Source organism: Brassica oleracea, chromosome C7, assembly GCF_000695525.1.
Source record: "Brassica oleracea var. oleracea cultivar TO1000 chromosome C7, BOL, whole genome shotgun sequence".
Lineage (NCBI taxonomy): Eukaryota > Viridiplantae > Streptophyta > Magnoliopsida > Brassicales > Brassicaceae > Brassica > Brassica oleracea.
In genome coordinates, this window is record NC_027754.1 from 27,524,758 (window position 1) to 27,543,486 (window position 18,729).

At 34.3% G+C, this 18,729-nt stretch overlaps 3 protein-coding genes and 1 long non-coding RNA gene across 4 annotated transcripts; 2 read left to right on the forward strand and 2 right to left on the reverse strand.

The window, feature by feature from the left end:
• The first annotated feature begins 2,557 nt into the window (after nt 1-2,557).
• On the forward strand, nt 2,558-4,181 carry LOC106303630 (transcription initiation factor TFIID subunit 14b). The gene is made up of 6 exons (XM_013739921.1): nt 2,558-2,844; nt 2,965-3,044; nt 3,164-3,385; nt 3,466-3,653; nt 3,734-3,855; nt 3,952-4,181. Exons 1-6 carry the CDS (start codon nt 2,740-2,742, stop codon nt 4,036-4,038), a joined length of 804 nt encoding a protein of 267 aa, XP_013595375.1. The 5' UTR covers nt 2,558-2,739; the 3' UTR covers nt 4,039-4,181.
• A 2,902-nt stretch (nt 4,182-7,083) lies between these two features.
• LOC106305429 lies at nt 7,084-7,673 on the forward strand. The gene has a single exon (XM_013741799.1). It carries the CDS (start codon nt 7,142-7,144, stop codon nt 7,613-7,615), a length of 474 nt encoding a protein of 157 aa, XP_013597253.1. The 5' UTR covers nt 7,084-7,141; the 3' UTR covers nt 7,616-7,673.
• A 357-nt stretch (nt 7,674-8,030) lies between these two features.
• LOC106301920 lies at nt 8,031-11,494 on the reverse strand. The gene is made up of 12 exons (XM_013738406.1): nt 11,082-11,494; nt 10,969-11,007; nt 10,779-10,882; nt 10,572-10,642; nt 10,174-10,460; nt 10,019-10,087; nt 9,842-9,924; nt 9,288-9,608; nt 9,108-9,214; nt 8,839-8,996; nt 8,555-8,751; nt 8,031-8,481 (listed from the first exon to the last, which is right to left on the reverse strand). The coding sequence occupies exons 1-12, from the start codon at nt 11,439-11,441 to the stop codon at nt 8,217-8,219; spliced, it is 2,061 nt and encodes a 686-aa protein (XP_013593860.1). The 5' UTR covers nt 11,442-11,494; the 3' UTR covers nt 8,031-8,216.
• Nucleotides 11,495-15,005: 3,511 nt separating this feature from the next.
• Nucleotides 15,006-16,931, reverse strand: LOC106303747. Its single transcript, XR_001262523.1, has 4 exons — nt 16,722-16,931; nt 16,474-16,550; nt 16,233-16,361; nt 15,006-16,127 (listed from the first exon to the last, which is right to left on the reverse strand). It is a non-coding gene; the product is annotated as an uncharacterized LOC106303747 (long non-coding RNA).
• Between the last annotated feature and the right edge of the window lie 1,798 nt (nt 16,932-18,729).

An 18,729-nucleotide genomic window follows, 5' to 3' on the forward strand; every position in this document is an offset into this window, starting at 1 on the left:
TCGAGCCTTGAAAACTCTTCCTGAAACTTGTTGATTGCTGAAACTCAGTCTTAGAAGCCAACTACAACCTTATTTGAACTGGACGAACTTAATGCATCTTGCTCATGGTCCCTTGGGTACTGAGTCATGGATATACACACTTGAGTTGTCACATCCTTTACGCCAATCTTTTTGACAAACTCGAGTGGTACACCATTCCCAAAACTATTTCCTCCTTTTGAGCTTTCATTATTTGATGAGTGAGACCTTTTTCGGAAAGCCTTACATGTGCATAATGTTGAGAATATCGGTATCAACAATGCTTGGTCTTCATTCTTGCTAGATTAGGCACTCTATTGTCTAGCTATAGGTGGGGGTGAGTGTTGTGACTATGGTTTGGAAGCATGAAAAGTTCGAAGGAAAAGAATAGACTCTTTGTGTTTAAATGGATAATCTTATTGGAATTAATAAATAAACGTCTAGCTCGAGTTTATGAAAAGTCTTGGCCCCCGAAAAATATAAAAAAATAAAAAAAAATAGGGGGCTAACAAAGTTGTTTAGAGCTAAGATTTGTTTAGAAGTTGAGAAAATCCTTTATAGATTTCAAAGAAAAAGAGTTTTATGTGCAAAGTGTTCTTGGGATAGACTAGGATTTAGCCATGTTTAGGTTGCATTTTGCATACATGAGTCTTTATCAGGTATTGGAGTACCACATGGAGTTCTTGGAGGCATTTGGGTACATTTGGAGCTCAAAAGAAGTGTTTAAAGCAATTAACGGACGAGCAGCGCACCAGAGCGACCTCACAGGAGCGACGCCGTGAAGTCGCTGTGACAAACATCCCGGAGCGATCCAGCCAGAGCGACATGGAGAGGTCGCTCGCGTTTCTATCGTGAGACATCCCTCTCAGAGCGACTTGCCAGAGCGACGCTCCGAGGTCGCTCGTGTTTCCATGGCGAGACGACACAAAAGACACAAAACGAAGCCCGGAGCGACCTCTCAGAGCGACCCACTGAGGTCGCTCCCGAAGTTCGGAGCGACTTGTTGGAACGACGCACCAAGGTCACTTGCGTCCTCTTGTCCAGAGACACCAAAATCGAGCATCCTGGAGCGACCCCTCAGAGCGACCTACCAAGGTCGCTCCCAGCCAGAGCGACCAGCTCAAGTCGCTCGCGTTTTGACGGGGCGAGACACGAAGAAACACTTCGGGAGCGACCTCCTGGGAGCGACTATGCTAGGTCGCTCCGCGTGTTTGATTGGACGATTTTTATGTTATTTCAGGGGCCTTTTGGTCATTTGTTTTATTGTTTTTAGATTGCCTAAACATAAGTTAAGTACTTGGGGAGCCACCAGAGAAAAAAACAATCTCTTTTCCAGAGAAGAACTAGTGAAAACTTCTTTTGATTCAGATTGGATTGCTCTCGTCTTGTGTTCTTGTTGATTTCTTATGTATTTCTCTACATGATTAATCTGAAATCCAATATGGGTTTAAGAAGAATCATGAAGAGTAGTGAGTAATCACCTTTTTGAATTCATGGGTTAGGGAGATTAAGGGTGATTAGGCAAGATCTAGGATGTTATAGTGTAGATCCTTCTTATTCCTTGCTAGTAGAGTATTCATAATGCATCTTCTGAGTTAGCCACTCAAAAGTTGATCGATAGGCATTTCCCACACGAAAGGTGTTCGATGAAATGCCTGAGACAACTCTCCTAAGCTTTTAACATACTTTACCAAAGACATTTGTTGTTAAAGGTGTTAAGATAGCCAATAGACTTGTTAGTAATGATTGCTTTCATATTATTCAACCAAAGACATTTGATGTTTGAGATATGTTAGTAAATGAACATTCATCTAGACATAGAGTTTGTTTAAGATTGTGTCTAAGCTTAAGGTTGATAGTTTGATTGATCGTTTGCCATCCTTAGTTCGAAACTTGATCACCCAAGATCTAATCCCTATGCCCATGAGTTCTCTTTTCCCTTAGTAAAGAAAGTCATTTCATTTATCATTAATCATTAGTTTAGAAACCTCTTAAATCATTGGTTGCACTTAAATTAAGTGAGTACTTGCATTCTCAGTGCTTGAAATCCCTCAGAAATGGTTCGACAATCACTATACTACAACATTTGTCTTACGAGCCTTGAAAACTCCTAACATCACCATCCTTTGTGAAGGACACGTGGTGTTTCATGCAGTTTCTTCAATTGACGCGTGGAAGATGAGCTAGCAGTAACCGTTTTCGATTTGGACTTCATTGTAATTTTCTGAACCTTTTGTATTAGTTTAATACCAATATGTAATCAAGTCCATTGGGCTAGATATAATGAAAAGAAAGTTGACAAAAAAAAAATAGTAATAAAAATTAAGTATAAATTTTACATTTTCATATAAACAAATATTTTATACCGTTTGATTCGTGGTTATACAGTTATAAATATGCATATGTTTTACTTTGTTCACTTGGACCGGGGCATTTCACTGGGCCTGCAGCCTAAAGAAAAAACGAACTGGGCTTGGCTTTAGATAGGAGTAGATTATTATCTTGCCGCAAAATAGTGAAAATAATAATAATAAAAAACAAATAAAAACCCTAAAATTGGAGAACGAATAGTTGAGATCGCCGTTTGGATCGGGTTTCTCTGAACCCATCGGAAAGCTGAAAAGAAAAAAAGAGATCTGAAGAGAGAAGAACAAAACTGAGTTTCTCTCCTTTCCAACCTTGTACTTATGTCCGAATGAAATTATTAGTTACGCAAAAGGAATGACGAGTAGCTCGTCATCTAAGAAACAAGCTCAAGATCCGCCTGAAACCTCCGAGCCCACTTTGAAATCCCTCAGAACCAAGATGACCAAATCCGACGAAAAGGTGTTGTCTTGTCTCTAGACTTCCTCCATTTTTTTTAGATTCAAAAAGCCAGTAAATACTAACAAAAATCATATATTTTTTTATTGTTGTTGTTTTGGTAATGTTTTATTTAATGGACAGAAGAAGCTTAAAGACATTGAGATAAGCGTTCCACTTGTGTATGGCAACATTGCTTCCTGGCTTGGCAAGAAGGCTAGCGAGTAAGTCTTTTCTTCTCTGTCTGTAAGTTAATTTTAAAGTCAGCTACTTTCTTAATTTCCAAAAGAATCCAGTTTATATTTTGACAATACCCTTCAACTGAATGGATATGTTTCTGCAGATACCAATCTCACAAATGGTCTGTATATGTTCGTGGGGCAACTAACGAAGACATCAGTGTTGTAATAAAGAAAGTTGTCTTCCAGCTTCACTCTAGTTTCAACAACCCCACAAGAGTCATCGAGGAGCCTCCATTCGAGGTTTCCGAATCTGGCTGGGGAGAATTCGAGATTGCTATTACATTGCATTTCCACAGCGACGTCTGTGACAAGCCATTGAGTTTGTAAGTCTCCCATTATAGTTATCGCATGCCATCGATTGAACACATTATATCACTTACGAGTTTTGGTGTACAAAAAACAGATATCATCACTTAAAGTTATACCCAGAAGATGAATCAGGTCCTTTGACTATGAAGAAGCCTGTGGTTGTGGAACACTACGACGAGATTGTGTTTCCTGATCCTTCTGAAAGTTTTCTTTCCAGGGTTCAGAATCACCCCGCTTTGACGTTTCCTAGACTACCCTCTGGTTACAACTTGCCTGCTCCTAGTAAGCTTCTCTTCATTCTACTTTAGTTGATTCATGTTCTTGTAAAATGACTTCTTTACACAACCTGCATTTTTGAATAGTGCAAGTTGATGATAACGGGAAAAAGAAGAGAGGTGATACTAAAGATCATAGCTTGGGACAATGGTTCACGAGCTTCTCTGAAGCTGATGAGTTGTTACAGCTTGCGGCTGCTCGTCAACAGGTAATTAATTAATTAACCAAAGATGGAATAAAGTTACATTTTTCTTGGTGTATGTTTTGATGATTTGTTTCGTTTTTTAAATTCATTGTTCGATAGGTTCAAGCTCATATTGCTAAACTCAGGCGACAAATAAGTTTGCTCGAGGGACAGAATCAGACCATCAAAACAGGTTCTGATCCGTGAAGTTGTTGCCAGTTTCCATTGAGTTGCTTTGTTGTAACATTAATGTGTACCAGTATTAGCTTAGAGTTCGTACCATTCCTTTCATTTTGTATTTGATAAAAATAAAAAAAAGATTAGTTGAAAAAACCCTCTAGGGTGATTCTTTTGCGGTCTTGAATCTTGATACGTTCTCTCTAAGAATCAGTTTGCTAGGACTGTTGACTAAGTTCCATGTTATAGCCGAAATATCTTCTGGTTCGGTTTTGGAATCGAAGTAACCATAAAGCCATAAACTAAAAACTGCTAGAAATAGATATGGCAATTATGGATCTGGACTGCGGGCCTATCCCATAAAGGACTGTTGCGGGACGGTATTGGAACGAGGTTTTCTAGGTCCGCAAATTTGCGGGCTTCGTGGGACGGGTTTTTGCGGGACTGGGTCTTTTGCGGGATGGGCCGAAACGGGTCATGCAGGATTACATAGATCCGCATTTTTTCAGCATTTTTTTATTTTACCTGAAAAAAACGAGAAAGAGAGTGAGAAGAAAGTGATTCTTAAAGAGAGTGAGAAGAAAGTGATTCTTGTGACTTTTCCCCCAGAAAACATAAGGAATTCCGGCGATGATGATTCGAGCTCCGGCGATGACGACTCCAATTCCAGCGACGACGATTCGAGCTCTGGTGGTGTTTTGATTTGTTTTTTACTTTTTATTACACACAACTATGAATTGTTTTATTACAATGTGATATTTCTTGTTTAAGTTGATTGGTTTTATTTTCAGTACTGTGAAGTGGTGTTTTTCTTAAATTAAATTTGGTTATAATGGTGTTTTTAGGAGTAAAGTTAGTTGTATATCAAGTCACTTGTATAATTTGGCAAAGCGATTCACGAATTTTTTTGCAATCGAAATAATTAAAAAGAGAGATGGTTTGATGAAGACATACACCATTTGAACCAAATTATTACAAAGAAAACAACTCAATCAGATTTAAACTTAACAAAAGCTTATACTGATAACAAAAGAAGGTTTTTAACTCAAGAACGCAAGCACAAACGGAGCTTTGTGGCATTGATTTTGATAAGGTTTTGGTGAAGCTTAATGAGCTCTCTTCAACTCTTTTACACAACTCTTCTACTTGAAAATTCATAAAAGAAGCTGTAGCAGGCGGTTTGATAAGGAGGCGTCCCGCGGGACAGCCCGCGAAGGTCTATAGATTCTGCGGTACGGATTTGGGCCGGCAATTTGAAGACCGCAGCCCGCGCAGGACAGGCCCGCTATGACCCGCTCGATGACTAACCCGCTGCTGTACGAAACGAAACGGGATAGGTAAACCTGTTTGACATCTCGGGCTACAAAATTGAATGTAAATAAAATAATAAACATAGCAATCGGGTTTTACTTAATATGTTTTCAATGAGACAAACCGAAAAAACAAGAGATAACAAAAGTGTATTTTATTTAATACTCCGTCCGTTTCATTTTATTTGTCGTTATATACTTTGACAAACAGATTAATAAAACATTTAAGTTTATCTATATACTAGATAAAAACATCATTACCAATACAACTAACCAGATTTCAACCAATAGAAAAATAAATTAGAATAAAAAGTCGATAAATTTTGCATTAAAATCATAAAACAATACTAATTTTGAAACGAAAATTTTGCTCTAAAACGACATCTAATTCGAAACGGAGGGAATTCGAAACGGAGAGAGTATATAATTTTATATGAAAGTGTCTCGTCTGGTTATATTACATTTAGATGATAACCCGCGCGTATGCGCGGGGTGAGTTCTTATAATAACGTTTGTTTATGAAATGATTTTAACATTTTGCAACACTACAATCTTTATCAATTATAAAATGATGAATATAAATGTTGGTCTGTTAAATATATTATCGTTGTTGAAAATATTTATATTAATGATTCTTATTGCTCAAAATTAGATAATATACAAAATAGTGAGACTTTTATCATTTTTAGTAATTTATAGTCGTTTTTAAAAATTCAAAATATAACATATAAGAAAAAATCTAATTGTTTTTATTATATGCTTAATGTGATTGTTTAATTTCTTTTAATAGTATAAAATTGAACAAAAAAAGAGAGGTTAGAATTTTTTTTATCGAATATGTATTATTCATAATTAATTGTCATATATGTGTTAATCATATTAGGTAATGCCGTAGCTTTTATTTAAAGAAAGAAAAATATTTTTTTGTACACTATTAATTAATTTGATAGTTAGTTTAATAAAAACATAGTATATGTTTATATGGACCAACTTATTTTTCTAATAATTCTAAGAATCATTCTCGTGGTGACACGTGGCTACAAAAACATGTTGTTATGCTCCATGATTAATATATAGGGATATTAATCACTATTTTCATGATTTTTTTTTTAAAAAATATTGTTATCTTAAATATATCAAATTAAGTTTCATTGTGATTAATTAAATTTTATAATTCAATTTCCAGGCTTTTAATGAGCTATGTTATGCTTTATTTGGACGGTGTAAATCTTTTTGATTTATTTAAGGTCATATGATTTTATTTATGCTACTATATGTTTATTTATTGTTATGTTTTGTATTGCATCCCTAGTTCGGATTGTGCAAATATATATTTTTTATTTTCATTTACTTTCAGGTTGTGCAAATATATATTTTTATAATTCATAATGTAACCTTTCTGAAAAAATCTTGCATCTATTTGAATACAATAACCTTGATCTTTTGTTTATACATCTGTTGTTTTTACGATGGTGGCGATAGAGTTACTTCCATGGCAACGATCAAGCTATCAAAATTGTCAATGTATTAGTAAGGGAACTTTCTTTACTAAAAGAATTATTCAATGGATTTTTCAAAACTAGTAAGTCTAGATTTGTTACCAAATTTTAAAATGGTATATTTAGGATATTTTCTAGAATAATTCGATAAAATCTTAGAAATACATTTCTGATGATAAATATTCGTGTGTATTTGTATATATCTTACATAAAATAAAAATAATATATATAATCTTGTTCAGTATGTATACACGAGATATCTCTTAAAAACACTTAACTCAACAAACTTGAAAATTACGCTCGCTCTCTCTTCTTTCTTTCATCATGGATGCTGAGGGGAAAGCAGAGGGGAAAAAGGTTCAGGAATCAGCAAGCACAGAGTTAGTCGTTGATATCCATCAAGGATTCACAATAGATGAAAGAGACCTTACACAACCTAGCAAGGGTCCTGGGTACTTCAGAGTTTTGGTATGGATAGACGAAAAAGATGTACACGGAACGAAAGTGGTCAAGTCTTTTGGAGGCTTCCATCAATTCAATGAAAGATTAGTGATTGATTTACATTCTTTTGATTTCAAATATATCTACATTGAGTTGCAAAGAGGGGTTTGTTTTAAAGATCCTGGAACATCTAATGGTACTGTTGTGATGGGTCGAGTGAAGATTCGATTGCCTCCTTGGAACAGTTGCAACAAGTTCGCTTTTAAGGTCAACCTCATTGGTTTGAATAGTGACGGATGTGTAGTTGCTAAGGGATACCTAAATTTGTCTATGTATCTTCATAGGTATCTTGCGTGATAATTTTTAGGGTTTTTTGTTTTGTTTTTTTTTATCTTACTTGTGTTTTTGACTTTAATTGCTGTGTTTGATTGACTTTCGATTGATAAGTTAATTTGATTATTAGTTTTTCTCAAGAATACTAGATTCCTTAACGCTCTTCTTCTCTATCGAAACATTAAAAATAAGAAAACCCAAAGAAAAAGGTTTATGGGCTACAACATACGTCGAACAGAGGGTTTCTCAAGTCTCGTAAACCTTTCTTGTTTCTTAGATTCATGCTTTCGTCAAGTTTCTTCAGAATCGAACAAAGACTCGAGAACAGAATCAAGTTTAGGTTCTGACAAAAACCTTTATCAAGTGATGAACTATATTTCCAAGCTTTCATCTTTTTAGATGTTTATCCTGATTTTGAGTTGAAGTCATCTCTTGCTTGTACTTTTAAAGTAGTCCATTTCCTTTGTTACAAGTGTGTCAGACAAAAAAAAAATACAACAGTTGTAATAGCCGAAAGGTTCCATCATTTATAGATGCTCCCTCAATCAAAACTTTGCACATATACATCATGCTCACCAAAACAAAAAAAAACAAGGAAACTCCCGATGATGAGATTGAGAGCTTATCAACTACTGTTGTCTCCTAAGAATGCGAAAACTCTTCTCTTAAAAATGCGCGCTAAATCTGTGATCTCCGAACCCCTCATTCTTTCAACACTGCTTTCTGGCTGTCCAAGTAAGTTTCTTTTACGGGACAATCTTGTGGCTGCATCAACCGTTAGACTCGCCATGTCTCTGCTCTTTGTTAGTTCCCTCAGAACTGTACAAGAGCTTGAAGAACCAGAGACAAGTCTGTTTAGTAATATCAGTATCTCTCTCATCAATAGCGTCCTGTTCAAAAAGCAGATCATGTTATTAAGTTGTAAATCAGTGTCAGTGGGAATATATGTATATGCATACATACCTCGCTTTGAATATTTCTGCATTTGGATGAACCTCGGTTGATTCGGAATCTATCTCCGCTGCTAAGAGATGCAGTATCAGCATTAGAAAGCTGGTTTCTTGAGGTAAGTTGTGACTTGAGAGTAGTTCATAGCCAGAGTTTCCTGAAGAAGCTGCTAAGGCCAAGATCATTATTACATTCCGACAGAGTTCCAGATCCTGAAACTCAAAATCAACCCAAGAAAACTGTATTAATAATCCAATTGCAGTAACCTACTTGACATGAGGAGTTTTTCTCTCTTTTACCTCTGATGTCTTTCTGGGAGAAGTTAGACAATTTGCTAGACCTTCAAAGATCTTACGAAATGCTCCCAAAGCAAACAGATTCCCTTGGCTGTTGTTCTCAGAAGCTGAAGATTTATTTTCCTCATGGAGAGAGTCAAATCTAGCTAACACTTTAGGACCTTAAATAAAGAAACTTAATGCGTTTAGGATAGATAAATACGCCAGAAGTGAAAGATAGACCAACTTCTATGAAGATGGTTATATCATAAACAAATAAACTTCAAACTTACAGTTGAGCAGCAGGAAGAAAAGATGAATAGCTCCTTTACGCACACGTAAGCCAGCTTCTTTCTTTAGAAGTAGCGAAATGCTCTCAAACACTTCCTTGGTGACAAAACTGGTCAACGAATAGAACTATCGTTATATAAATGCAGATGTTAGCAGAGACCAGAATGATGAAAAGTGCTTACGTTTCTCTCTCGGTATAAGCATTAGTTCTCATCACTATTATGTTCATTATGGACACTGCTTCCAGTTTCACATTCTCTTCGGTTCTTCTACAAGCGATTTCATTCATCAATTCAAACAGAGAATGCCAGTTTGGATCCCAACTTGGCTGAGCTTTATCAGTATCTCCTTCTTGGCTCTTCTTGCTTGTCGCTGCATCAGATCTTCCCTGAAGTGGGATACTACTTGAGGAGTCTCCAATGCTCAAGTTAGTCTTCCTTTCTTTGTATCCATGAAATTCGGCGACCTCAGAAGAGCTTGGCTCCTCATCTGTGATATTGTCCCTGATATAGTGCACTGGAAAGATCAAATCAAAGTTCATAAGAATGCTATAAAGACTATTTTGTAAGAGAAGAACACAAAAAAACCTATTTTTGGAACTTAACAGTAACTTCATATAATAGGGGATCATGAAACAAAAAGAAAAACTAATACAACCTATGCTTTGTGTTCAACGTACGAATTTCAAGCAACAAAACACTAGAGAAAAACAACCGCAGATAGAGATAGTAGATACCTGAATTCAAATCTGTTTTCAACACCACATACATGTTCCAACAGTACATGTAGTACATGCAGAGATCTGTGAACAAGAATGGCCTGCAGAACAGACGAATGAATATACTCACTAAAAAGGGAGAATACAAAAGAAATCCAAATAGCAGATAAAGCCTTGAATCAAAACCCGACTTACATTTTCCGCATTACAAAGATCAAGTAGTGGTTTAACCAAGGTCTTCAAATTTACAAACCCATAGCTGATCTGCAGCATCAGAGAAAGGCAGTTCGATTATGTGGGATGACCTATGACTTTATACTGACAAGTAATGTTTGAACTAAAAGCCATACCTTTGTTACAGCAGAATATAGTTGACACACATTCTCAGATTCTAATGCTTTAGATGACTGCATATTAGACAAGGTTTTGGCTGCCTGTCTGTCTTTTCCTTGGGGAGGCGTACTAGTGTTCATGAAACCAAAGAGAATCTGGAGATCTGTTGAACAAGCCAGTAGCAGCTCCGAGATCAGATTTCTCCTTGGGTCTTGATAATTTGAGGTGCGCCAGATATCTAGGAGCTTCTTTGAAAGGTCAGAATGGTTTGCCAGATCCGCTTGAACACCAGTGGTCTTGAAGCCTGACTTATGCCAAAGCAAAAAAATAATAAACAAAAAGAACAACAGTTGTGAAATATTAATCCACAAAACAAGGCTTCAAAATCTTCAAGCTGATATTGACATATACATACTTCTTTTATCACCACACACAGTTGTAGAATCGATTCTTCCATCATTCACTGAAGTTGCAGCATCTGGTTCCCTGTTTCACAAGAACAGGATCATGCACCAATAGATGTTTGATTCCAGCATTGCAGTTCACTACTTAACCGTTATTCAGAAACGGATCCAAGTTATAATTCATCTCACGAAACAACAGGAGAACAAGATTCACTCACAAGTTTGTTCTCCTAGCAGCACCACTCCCGTTAATCTCAGAATGCGAGTTTTTGAGCTCTGTCTCTTTGTTTTTCCCCTTCTTGAGCTTCGAGCACTCTTGTTCCTGGGAACAATGTAGTAACCATCAAAGATCTTTTCAACATTTCAAAGATCAAACAACTCAAAAAAAAAGGATATAAACGAACGAACCACATCAAGCAGCTGCTTCGAGACACGTCCCAGCTCCTTCTGCAATTCACACACAATCATGAGATCTTTTATCACAAACAAGTAGTAGCAATCTCTTCGTAATCACAGCGAACCTTTAAGCGCTCGATTTCGAGATCTTTCTCGCTATCATAACGACGAGTCGAAGAACTCGGAGAGATTGGTCTAACGGCAGCCACCGAAGAGTAATCCGTTACCGCGTCACTGAAACCGCCTGCCACTCTCTGAGAGAGTAGTCTCGGTGGAGAGAAGCTTGCGAAAGGCTCACGAACTGGAGTTTTATGCCATTGTTGTCCCGCGGAATGTAACTCCACATTCTCCGACGACGGAGCCGGAGGCGGAACAATCGGTGGAGCAGGCGGAGGTGCCTGAGTAGAGAGATAAATCTCTTCGGCTTTGATGAATTCGTTGAACAAATCCTCGTCGCAAGGCCCAAGCTCGCAGTCTTCATCCATCTCTCTCTCTCTTTCCCTGAAAGAAAGATTGTGAGAAAGCGAGAGAGAGAGAGAAGTTAAAACGCCACTAGTTGGGGGGTATGGGCGGTAGCACTGCCGATGACCCGACCCGAGCACCTGAAACCCATTAACCCTAAATTACAAACGGACCCTTTAGTATTTTGTTATTTTACATAAAGTCCTTTTAATTTTTATACCTGTAGATATAGCGCCCTATAGTTTTCTTTTGAATTTTCTGCATAGTTTCATCTGCTCTATTAAAATAGAGTCCTATTTGAATTCTACCATGTCATGTTTTTAATTTTCGGCATATTAAATATGTTGTGACTAAATATAAAAATATAAATTTTATTAAATTCACTTTCATCTATCATCATTAGGAGGAAGTTTAATACATCACCTAATTATTATATTAAACATATTACTAAACTCAAAAGTACACAAGCTCATCTGTCATCGTTAAGAGCTTTGAACAAAAAGCCATCAACAGCGAAAATCAAAAGCAATTTTTGAGTGGAGATGGATTTAGTCTTAAGATTTTCGATCTAAACACGAAGTAGATTTTTTAATTTGGATGTGGGAAGATCGATTGGTAACGTTTTCAATGATGGTTCATTATAAATTTGGTGTTTGGTCAAGTTTGTATATGTTCTTTTGGGTGGCTTGATAGGCTTATTTTCGTGAAATTTAAAAGCTTCAGGCACGTAAAAGTGAAAACGTGGTGCGTGCTGGTGGTGGGCGTAGGATGCGTCGGAGAGACCTTCAACTTCTGGTGCTAGCTCCTCATCATCCAACGTTCTAGGTTAGTACTTTAATAGCTTATGTGTCTCTTCTACGTTATTCTTTGTCAAGGTTTGAGTTTTTTTTTTCAAGTTTAAACACAATATCAAATAAAAAACATGGGTTTCTGATGAATTTAAAGTTTATGATAATTTATAGCCGGTGACAAAACCACATGTTATTGGTTAGTGCTTACTATATATCCAGTGAGAACTCGGTACCAGTTATTCAAAAATAGCCAATTAGTTTTAACTTTTTAGTTTATGTTTAATTTGTCATAGAGATAGCTTTAGACTATGGATGTTGCGAAAGTAAATGAACTACTGACCTTGGAATATTTATTTGGGGTTCGTAGAAGAGACAGCATATACCAACAGGCAACAACATCTTTAAATACCCAACCCACGATATTTTTTACATTGAAAATATTATAAATAAGATTTATATTGTTAAACAGATTTTTAGTTTAACGTTTTCAGGAATATTTTTATTTTATTATTTTCCTGTTTTTGCTCTTTTTATATGTAGAATATATTAATTACTTTCCATCTTTCTGTAAACAGTTTAAGCAATTTGTTCACTATTTATTCAGTTAATTAAGTTTTTAAATAACTAAATTAAAAACAGAATGTCTAACATTGTTATTTGATCCAAACCAAAAACCAAAATAACCAAATTCAAACCATATTTAAATTCAAAAATAACTGAACAAGTACTATATTTCTTGAACAAAAAACCACATCCGAACCGGAACCAAACAAAAAAAAATACAAAACTGGAAACGAATCAAAATTTATAAAATTTTAATAAACTGTAATTTTTATTAAAAAAATAAATTATAAATATAAATAATTTTGCGCATCCGCGCGGATCAAAATCTAGTTTTCATTATGTAATTATATCCTTAATAAATTTTATAAACTATATATATTTTAAAATTCGTTATTTTAAATATATTACGTTATAATTGAATTTATCAGATTATTTTAGATAATTTGGTAAATATTTTTTTTTTAAATATACATAATTTTATATATATATATATATTATACATTGACTAAATTTATAGATAAACACCATAAAGTAGTTTTAAAAGTTTTTACCACACAGTAGTCTACAAAAAGAAGTTTAAGAACATATACCATCTAATTAATTGGTCTAGAGTTAGAATTTAGTTTTTTTTTGTATGGGGTTTAGGGTTTGAAAATGATTGTTAAGATCTAAAATTTAAGATGTAGGGTTAAAATTCAAAATAGTAATATTTTAAATAATTTTTTATAAAAATATTTGTTTATGTTATTATTGGGCCATCACTATAAATTGGTAACATTTTATTGTCATATCATTAGTTATGTTATTATTAATATCATCTTAATGTCCATATTTATTCTATTAAAACACCAAATAAACGTAAATTATGTTTTACTCTTTTTATTTTAATAACTAGGGTCGGTCCGTCATACGGGCGGAATATACTTTACTTGTGATCTAAGTTATTATTTTTTGTATAATTTGCTGGTTTTCGTTTTAAATTTTCATTTGCAAGAGATGTGTATGATAATGATTTTTGACTATTAGAAAGTTTTAGGTGAGGAGATCTTATATGTGATGAGATATATTTTTCTTGTTTACAATAGTTAGTTTCGGTTGTCCAAAAAATATTAACTTTATGATACTAAATATTAGTTAATTTTTTCTACTTAGTTAAATTATTTGATATATAATGTGTGTTGAATTTCATGGTAGTATAGAAAATGTCTTTTATCAGTAATTCAGTTAAAACATCAGAATATTAATTTTTTTATAAAAAAAATGAAAGATGAATTCATTTTTTTTTAAATGATTTGTTTATGTTTGTATAAAAGTTATATATATAATAGTTATGTTATTATTATTTTATCAAATTAAGTTATATTTTGCATATGTCCAATTCAAAACCAGTAAAATTTATTAATTATTGTGTCTATTCATTTGTCGGGTATTTATTTATATACTTTCTTCCATATATATTATATATTTTCATTATTTTGTGTCGATATAATGAATCTCCACTTTATCGGTTAAATATTTTTATTACCAAACATTATCGACTAAAGAAAGAACTTCATTAATTGTACAATTTGTTAAGAAAATATATTTCAAACTGAAGCGAACATATAATGGAGTTCAAACCAAAACCAAATTGTTTCGTGTTAAGAGCATTTCCAAAAGCAATTTCAAAACTTCAAATATGAAACTTTATATGCTCTAAAAACAACTTCAAATTTTCAAATTTTGAAATTTGTAATGTGAAACTTCATATTTGAAGTTCTAATGTACAAAACTTCATATTATTTAGTTTGGAAAAGCTATGAATGAGAAGGTTGGAAAATCTAAATAAGCTTTACAGTTGGTGTAGATTTTATTATGTCGTGTAAATTAGTAATTCCATCCGAATTGCAGCAGTTCTTTGCCATGTAAGGTATGTAATGTCAGTTAGTGTATGATAATCTGAGCAACCTAGACCAGAGCAAAACATTATCTAGAACATGTTCTGCCATATTAAGGGTAATGTATCCAGCGCGTAATTGGCCACAATTTTTGTGTGTTGTACCGTTAATACTCATGTATAAAACGAAGACTGGGTGATTCATTGATAATTGGACAAATGCGATTAAAAAATCAAAATTTGATTGCCCTTATAGTTGTAAAAAACAGTAATGAGAAGGTGTTGTAAGAAAATAACAAACAGGCTTGATCATTATTCTAGTAGCTACCTTGTCGACAAATATTACAGATAACATATAAGTTGTAATATTCGTCAATGAGATTTGCTTGTAGCACCGTTATTTCCTCATTGATATATGGGTAAATATGAGGAAATCCAAATACAATAGTCTTTATAGTTTAAGGATAACTGTCAACAGCAGATGAAGTTTTACTAAAAACAAAAAAACTATGCTTAAGCAATATTTTAGTAGCTGCTTCTGTGAGTCTATGACTAAGAAACTGCATCCTTCTCCAACTATGCAATGTGTGCCTTCTTATTTGCCTTGGAAGACGTAGAGAACAGAGAGTTAGTGGCTGACAGACCACCTTAGATTGTTTCAATAGCTGGATCTTTTTCATTGTCATCACCATGACATTGATCATGGCTGGAAGGTGCTAACTCGGGGCACATCATCTCCAGGGCCGCCATTTACGTATTGTGATCACATGAAAAAATATTTTCATTTTAATGCACGGCAAAAGAATTACAAAAGAGAAAGTCAATTGTGTGAAATTGTAAAAGAGGAAGCAACTCCTACAATCTTTGTTTTTTTTTTCTCGTTACAACAATAACTTTAAGGTCAACATGTAAGTCTGACGATTGTTTATGAAAGGCAGCAGCTCAAGGAAATAGATACATCATTGCGAATTTCAGACAAACTACGTGATGTTAACATATTTTGGTAGTTATACTTGATTTATGATACCGTAGAGTTCTTTATAAGCAAAGTTAAGAAAAACGTACTGATTCTTTGCCTTGTAAGGATTCATCAACAGTATCCCTAATAGCGGTTAATTCACCTATAGTGTATGCGGAAAGAAGATGAACATTTGAAATACTAAATAGGGTTAGATTGCAAGTGAGAGTAGCAGAGTTTGAGAGAGTGACCTGGAAGATGTGTTGGTGTTTGCCAAGCCTAGCAGCTGTTCGGAATTGCGGAACTGGAACAGCTCTTGACTTGAGGTATCAGGTTCACCGGTTCTGTTATTTTGGCGAAGGCGGTTAAGTCACTGAAACATATTGACAAAGGAGAGTTGGACAATTTGAAGTTAAGGTTTCTCCGCGTCAACCATTCACCGCGTACATCGAACCAGTCTTGAAAAGGTGTTCGAAGGTATTCAAACGGTGGACGTCGACGGTGGCATGCATAAGAGGCGCTTGAAAACGTTTACAACAAATGTTTGATTGTAGCTTAAATTATAAAACTCACAAATCTTCAAGAGAAAGGAAGGCAATTGATTTTTTTTGTTCGCTGGAGTTACCTTAGTGGAGGAGCATGTCAGCTCACCGCCTCTCTTTACATTCCTCAGCCGGTGCTGGCGCTTGCGTAAGCGGCTCTGCCTCCTAGAAACTGAGTAGATGAACTTCGATTGTGGTACTACAGCTTCAGGCTTTCACGGCAGCAAGGAGGAGAAAGGAGTGAATCAATCTGCTATGTGTAATTTTCTAGTGCTAAGATGATTGGGAGAATGGAATGATGAAGTTTATGGATTCAAGGCTGACCTATTTATAGCAGCAGGAGGATACTTCATGGATTCTAGCTCTTTCCTAGCCATGTCAAATCGTTGTTTCACCTCCCTCTGCAATTTACAGAGAAAGCATTCTAAGAGATGGTTTAAAAGACAGCTAGTGGAACAGAAACATCTTTTCAAACTGTAATTCATTCATTCATTCATTCATCAAAACAAAAATAAAAGAACAAATTTTCTGAAATCCGACAATGTTCTTCACCATTGGATTAGGTACACTACCTGACTCTCTGCAAATTTGAAAACTCCACAGAAGCTGCCTGCAATCTCTCTGCCTCTTCTGATAATCAAGTCTCCAATTAACGAATCCTCCTGTCCTATTCTGAAATCTCACTCTCCTTCCTCACCAGAGCACTTCTATGAGAAGCTAATCTCCTCTCCTTCTCCCTCTCAAACAATAACGCACTCCGTTTCAGAAACGTGAAGAAGGTCCAGGAGAGAGGAAACATTATTATAGATAGATAGATATATAGATTATGTTTTACTCTTTAAGTTGCTAAACCCTTTTTCCTATAAATCGTGAGCATGGTATGATGGTATCATCATCAAGTCATATTTTATGTATTTGTCCTTTCCATGTGTTTACACATACACGTTGAACAAACTTCTATGAAGATAAACTATGAACATAAACAATCTCCATCATATATATTTATACCATTTACATTTATCTCGGGATGGTAGCCTCGAATATGTTTCTTCCATTAACCATTGATGAACATCAATTTTTTATTTTTTTGGTTGAATGATGGATAGAAATTTCATTTTTTATTTTTTTGGTTGAATGATGGATAGAAATTTCTTCCTTAAAGTTCACACTTCAGCCTTTAACATAAACAGTGGCAGAGCTAGGTTTCATTTTTACATGGGTCATAATTCATTTATTACAAATAAAAGAATACATTTATGAAGTTTGAACCTATGACATGTGGGTCAAAAAGAGGGTTCTTAACCAATTTACTACAATAACAACATGCAAAATAGCCGTACAAACTTATATTTATAGAATCCACATGGGTCAATTGACCACCATGCTTCTTAATTGGCTCCGCCACTGAACATAAACACGACCATGTTTTTTTTTTTTTGGGTTAAAACACGACCATGTTTCTTCCACTAACCATTAGGTTATTTGATTGTTAGCCTTAAACATCAACATTTGTTAATCTTATAATTATTTATGAATCAAAACACAGTGAGCATTTGGAGAAGATGAGCATGGTGATTATTAACGTAAATAATCCTAAACCAAAAATTATTGTTCAAGGAAAATCTTTTCAAAGATATATTGTTCATAAAATCTTTTCAAAGATATACTGAGTATAACTAGAATTTGAAAACTAATTAGTTAAAAATAATTAAAACAATTCGAATATAATTTATGTATATGTTCCAAAATATTTTAACTATTTTAAACAATGAAAATATTGTTCTTCTGCAAATAATGTTTATGTATGTGTGAAGCATACCAAAATATTTAAACAATGCTTTCCTTTATACCCAATATCGTAGAGCATATATATCCCTAATTATAAACTAAGAATCATTATAATTCATTCCATTAAATAGATAAACCAAAAATTATTTGTTTAGGAAAATATTTTGAGAGATAGATTGTTCACAAAATATGGGTATATTCAGTTAAATAAAACAATATATACTTATATATCTATTATATTAAAAGAGAATCACTCTGAAAAAATCTACTTATACAAAGTTGTTTGGATTATTTCCTAAGAGTTAATAATTTCATGGTCCTACTTAAATTTCTCCTAACAATATATTTTCATAAATTTCTCTGATTTTCTTTAGGTATTATAAGTGTGCCACTCCTATATTTATGGTAACTACTATATCTATTATATTAAAAGAGAATCACTCTGAAAAAATCTACTTATACAAAGTTGTTTGGACTATTTCCTAAGAGTTAATAATTTCATGGTCCTACTTAAATTTCTCCTAACAATATATTTTCATAAATTTCTCTGATTTTCTTTAGGTATTATAAGTGTGCCACTCCTATATTTATGGTAACTACTATATCTATTATATTAAAAGAGAATCACTCTGAAAAAATCTACTTATACAAAGTTGTTTGGACTATTTCCTAAGAGTTAATAATTTCATGGTCCTACTTAAATTTCTCCTAACAATATATTTTCATAAATTTCTCTGATTTTCTTTAGGTATTATAAGTGTGCCACTCCTATATTTATGGTAACTACTATAT

What these genes read in the sequence shown, in the direction of transcription:
- LOC106303630 (XM_013739921.1), top strand. Translation starts at nt 2,740, where the DNA reads ATGACGAGTAGCTCGTCATCTAAGAAACAAGCTCAAGATCCGCCTGAA. An exon ending in TGACCAAATCCGACGAAAAG is followed by an intron (nt 2,845 to 2,964) that starts GTGTTGTCTTGT and finishes TTTAATGGACAG; the next exon opens with AAGAAGCTTAAAGACATTGA. An exon ending in TTACAACTTGCCTGCTCCTA is followed by an intron (nt 3,654 to 3,733) that starts GTAAGCTTCTCT and finishes ATTTTTGAATAG; the next exon opens with TGCAAGTTGATGATAACGGG.
- LOC106305429 (XM_013741799.1), top strand. Translation starts at nt 7,142, where the DNA reads ATGGATGCTGAGGGGAAAGCAGAGGGGAAAAAGGTTCAGGAATCAGCA.
- LOC106301920 (XM_013738406.1), bottom strand. Translation starts at nt 11,441, where the DNA reads ATGGATGAAGACTGCGAGCTTGGGCCTTGCGACGAGGATTTGTTCAAC. An exon ending in TATATTCTGCTGTAACAAAG is followed by an intron (nt 10,088 to 10,173) that starts GTATGGCTTTTA and finishes CTGATGCTGCAG; the next exon opens with ATCAGCTATGGGTTTGTAAA. An exon ending in ATCTTTGTAATGCGGAAAAT is followed by an intron (nt 9,925 to 10,018) that starts GTAAGTCGGGTT and finishes TCTGTTCTGCAG; the next exon opens with GCCATTCTTGTTCACAGATC.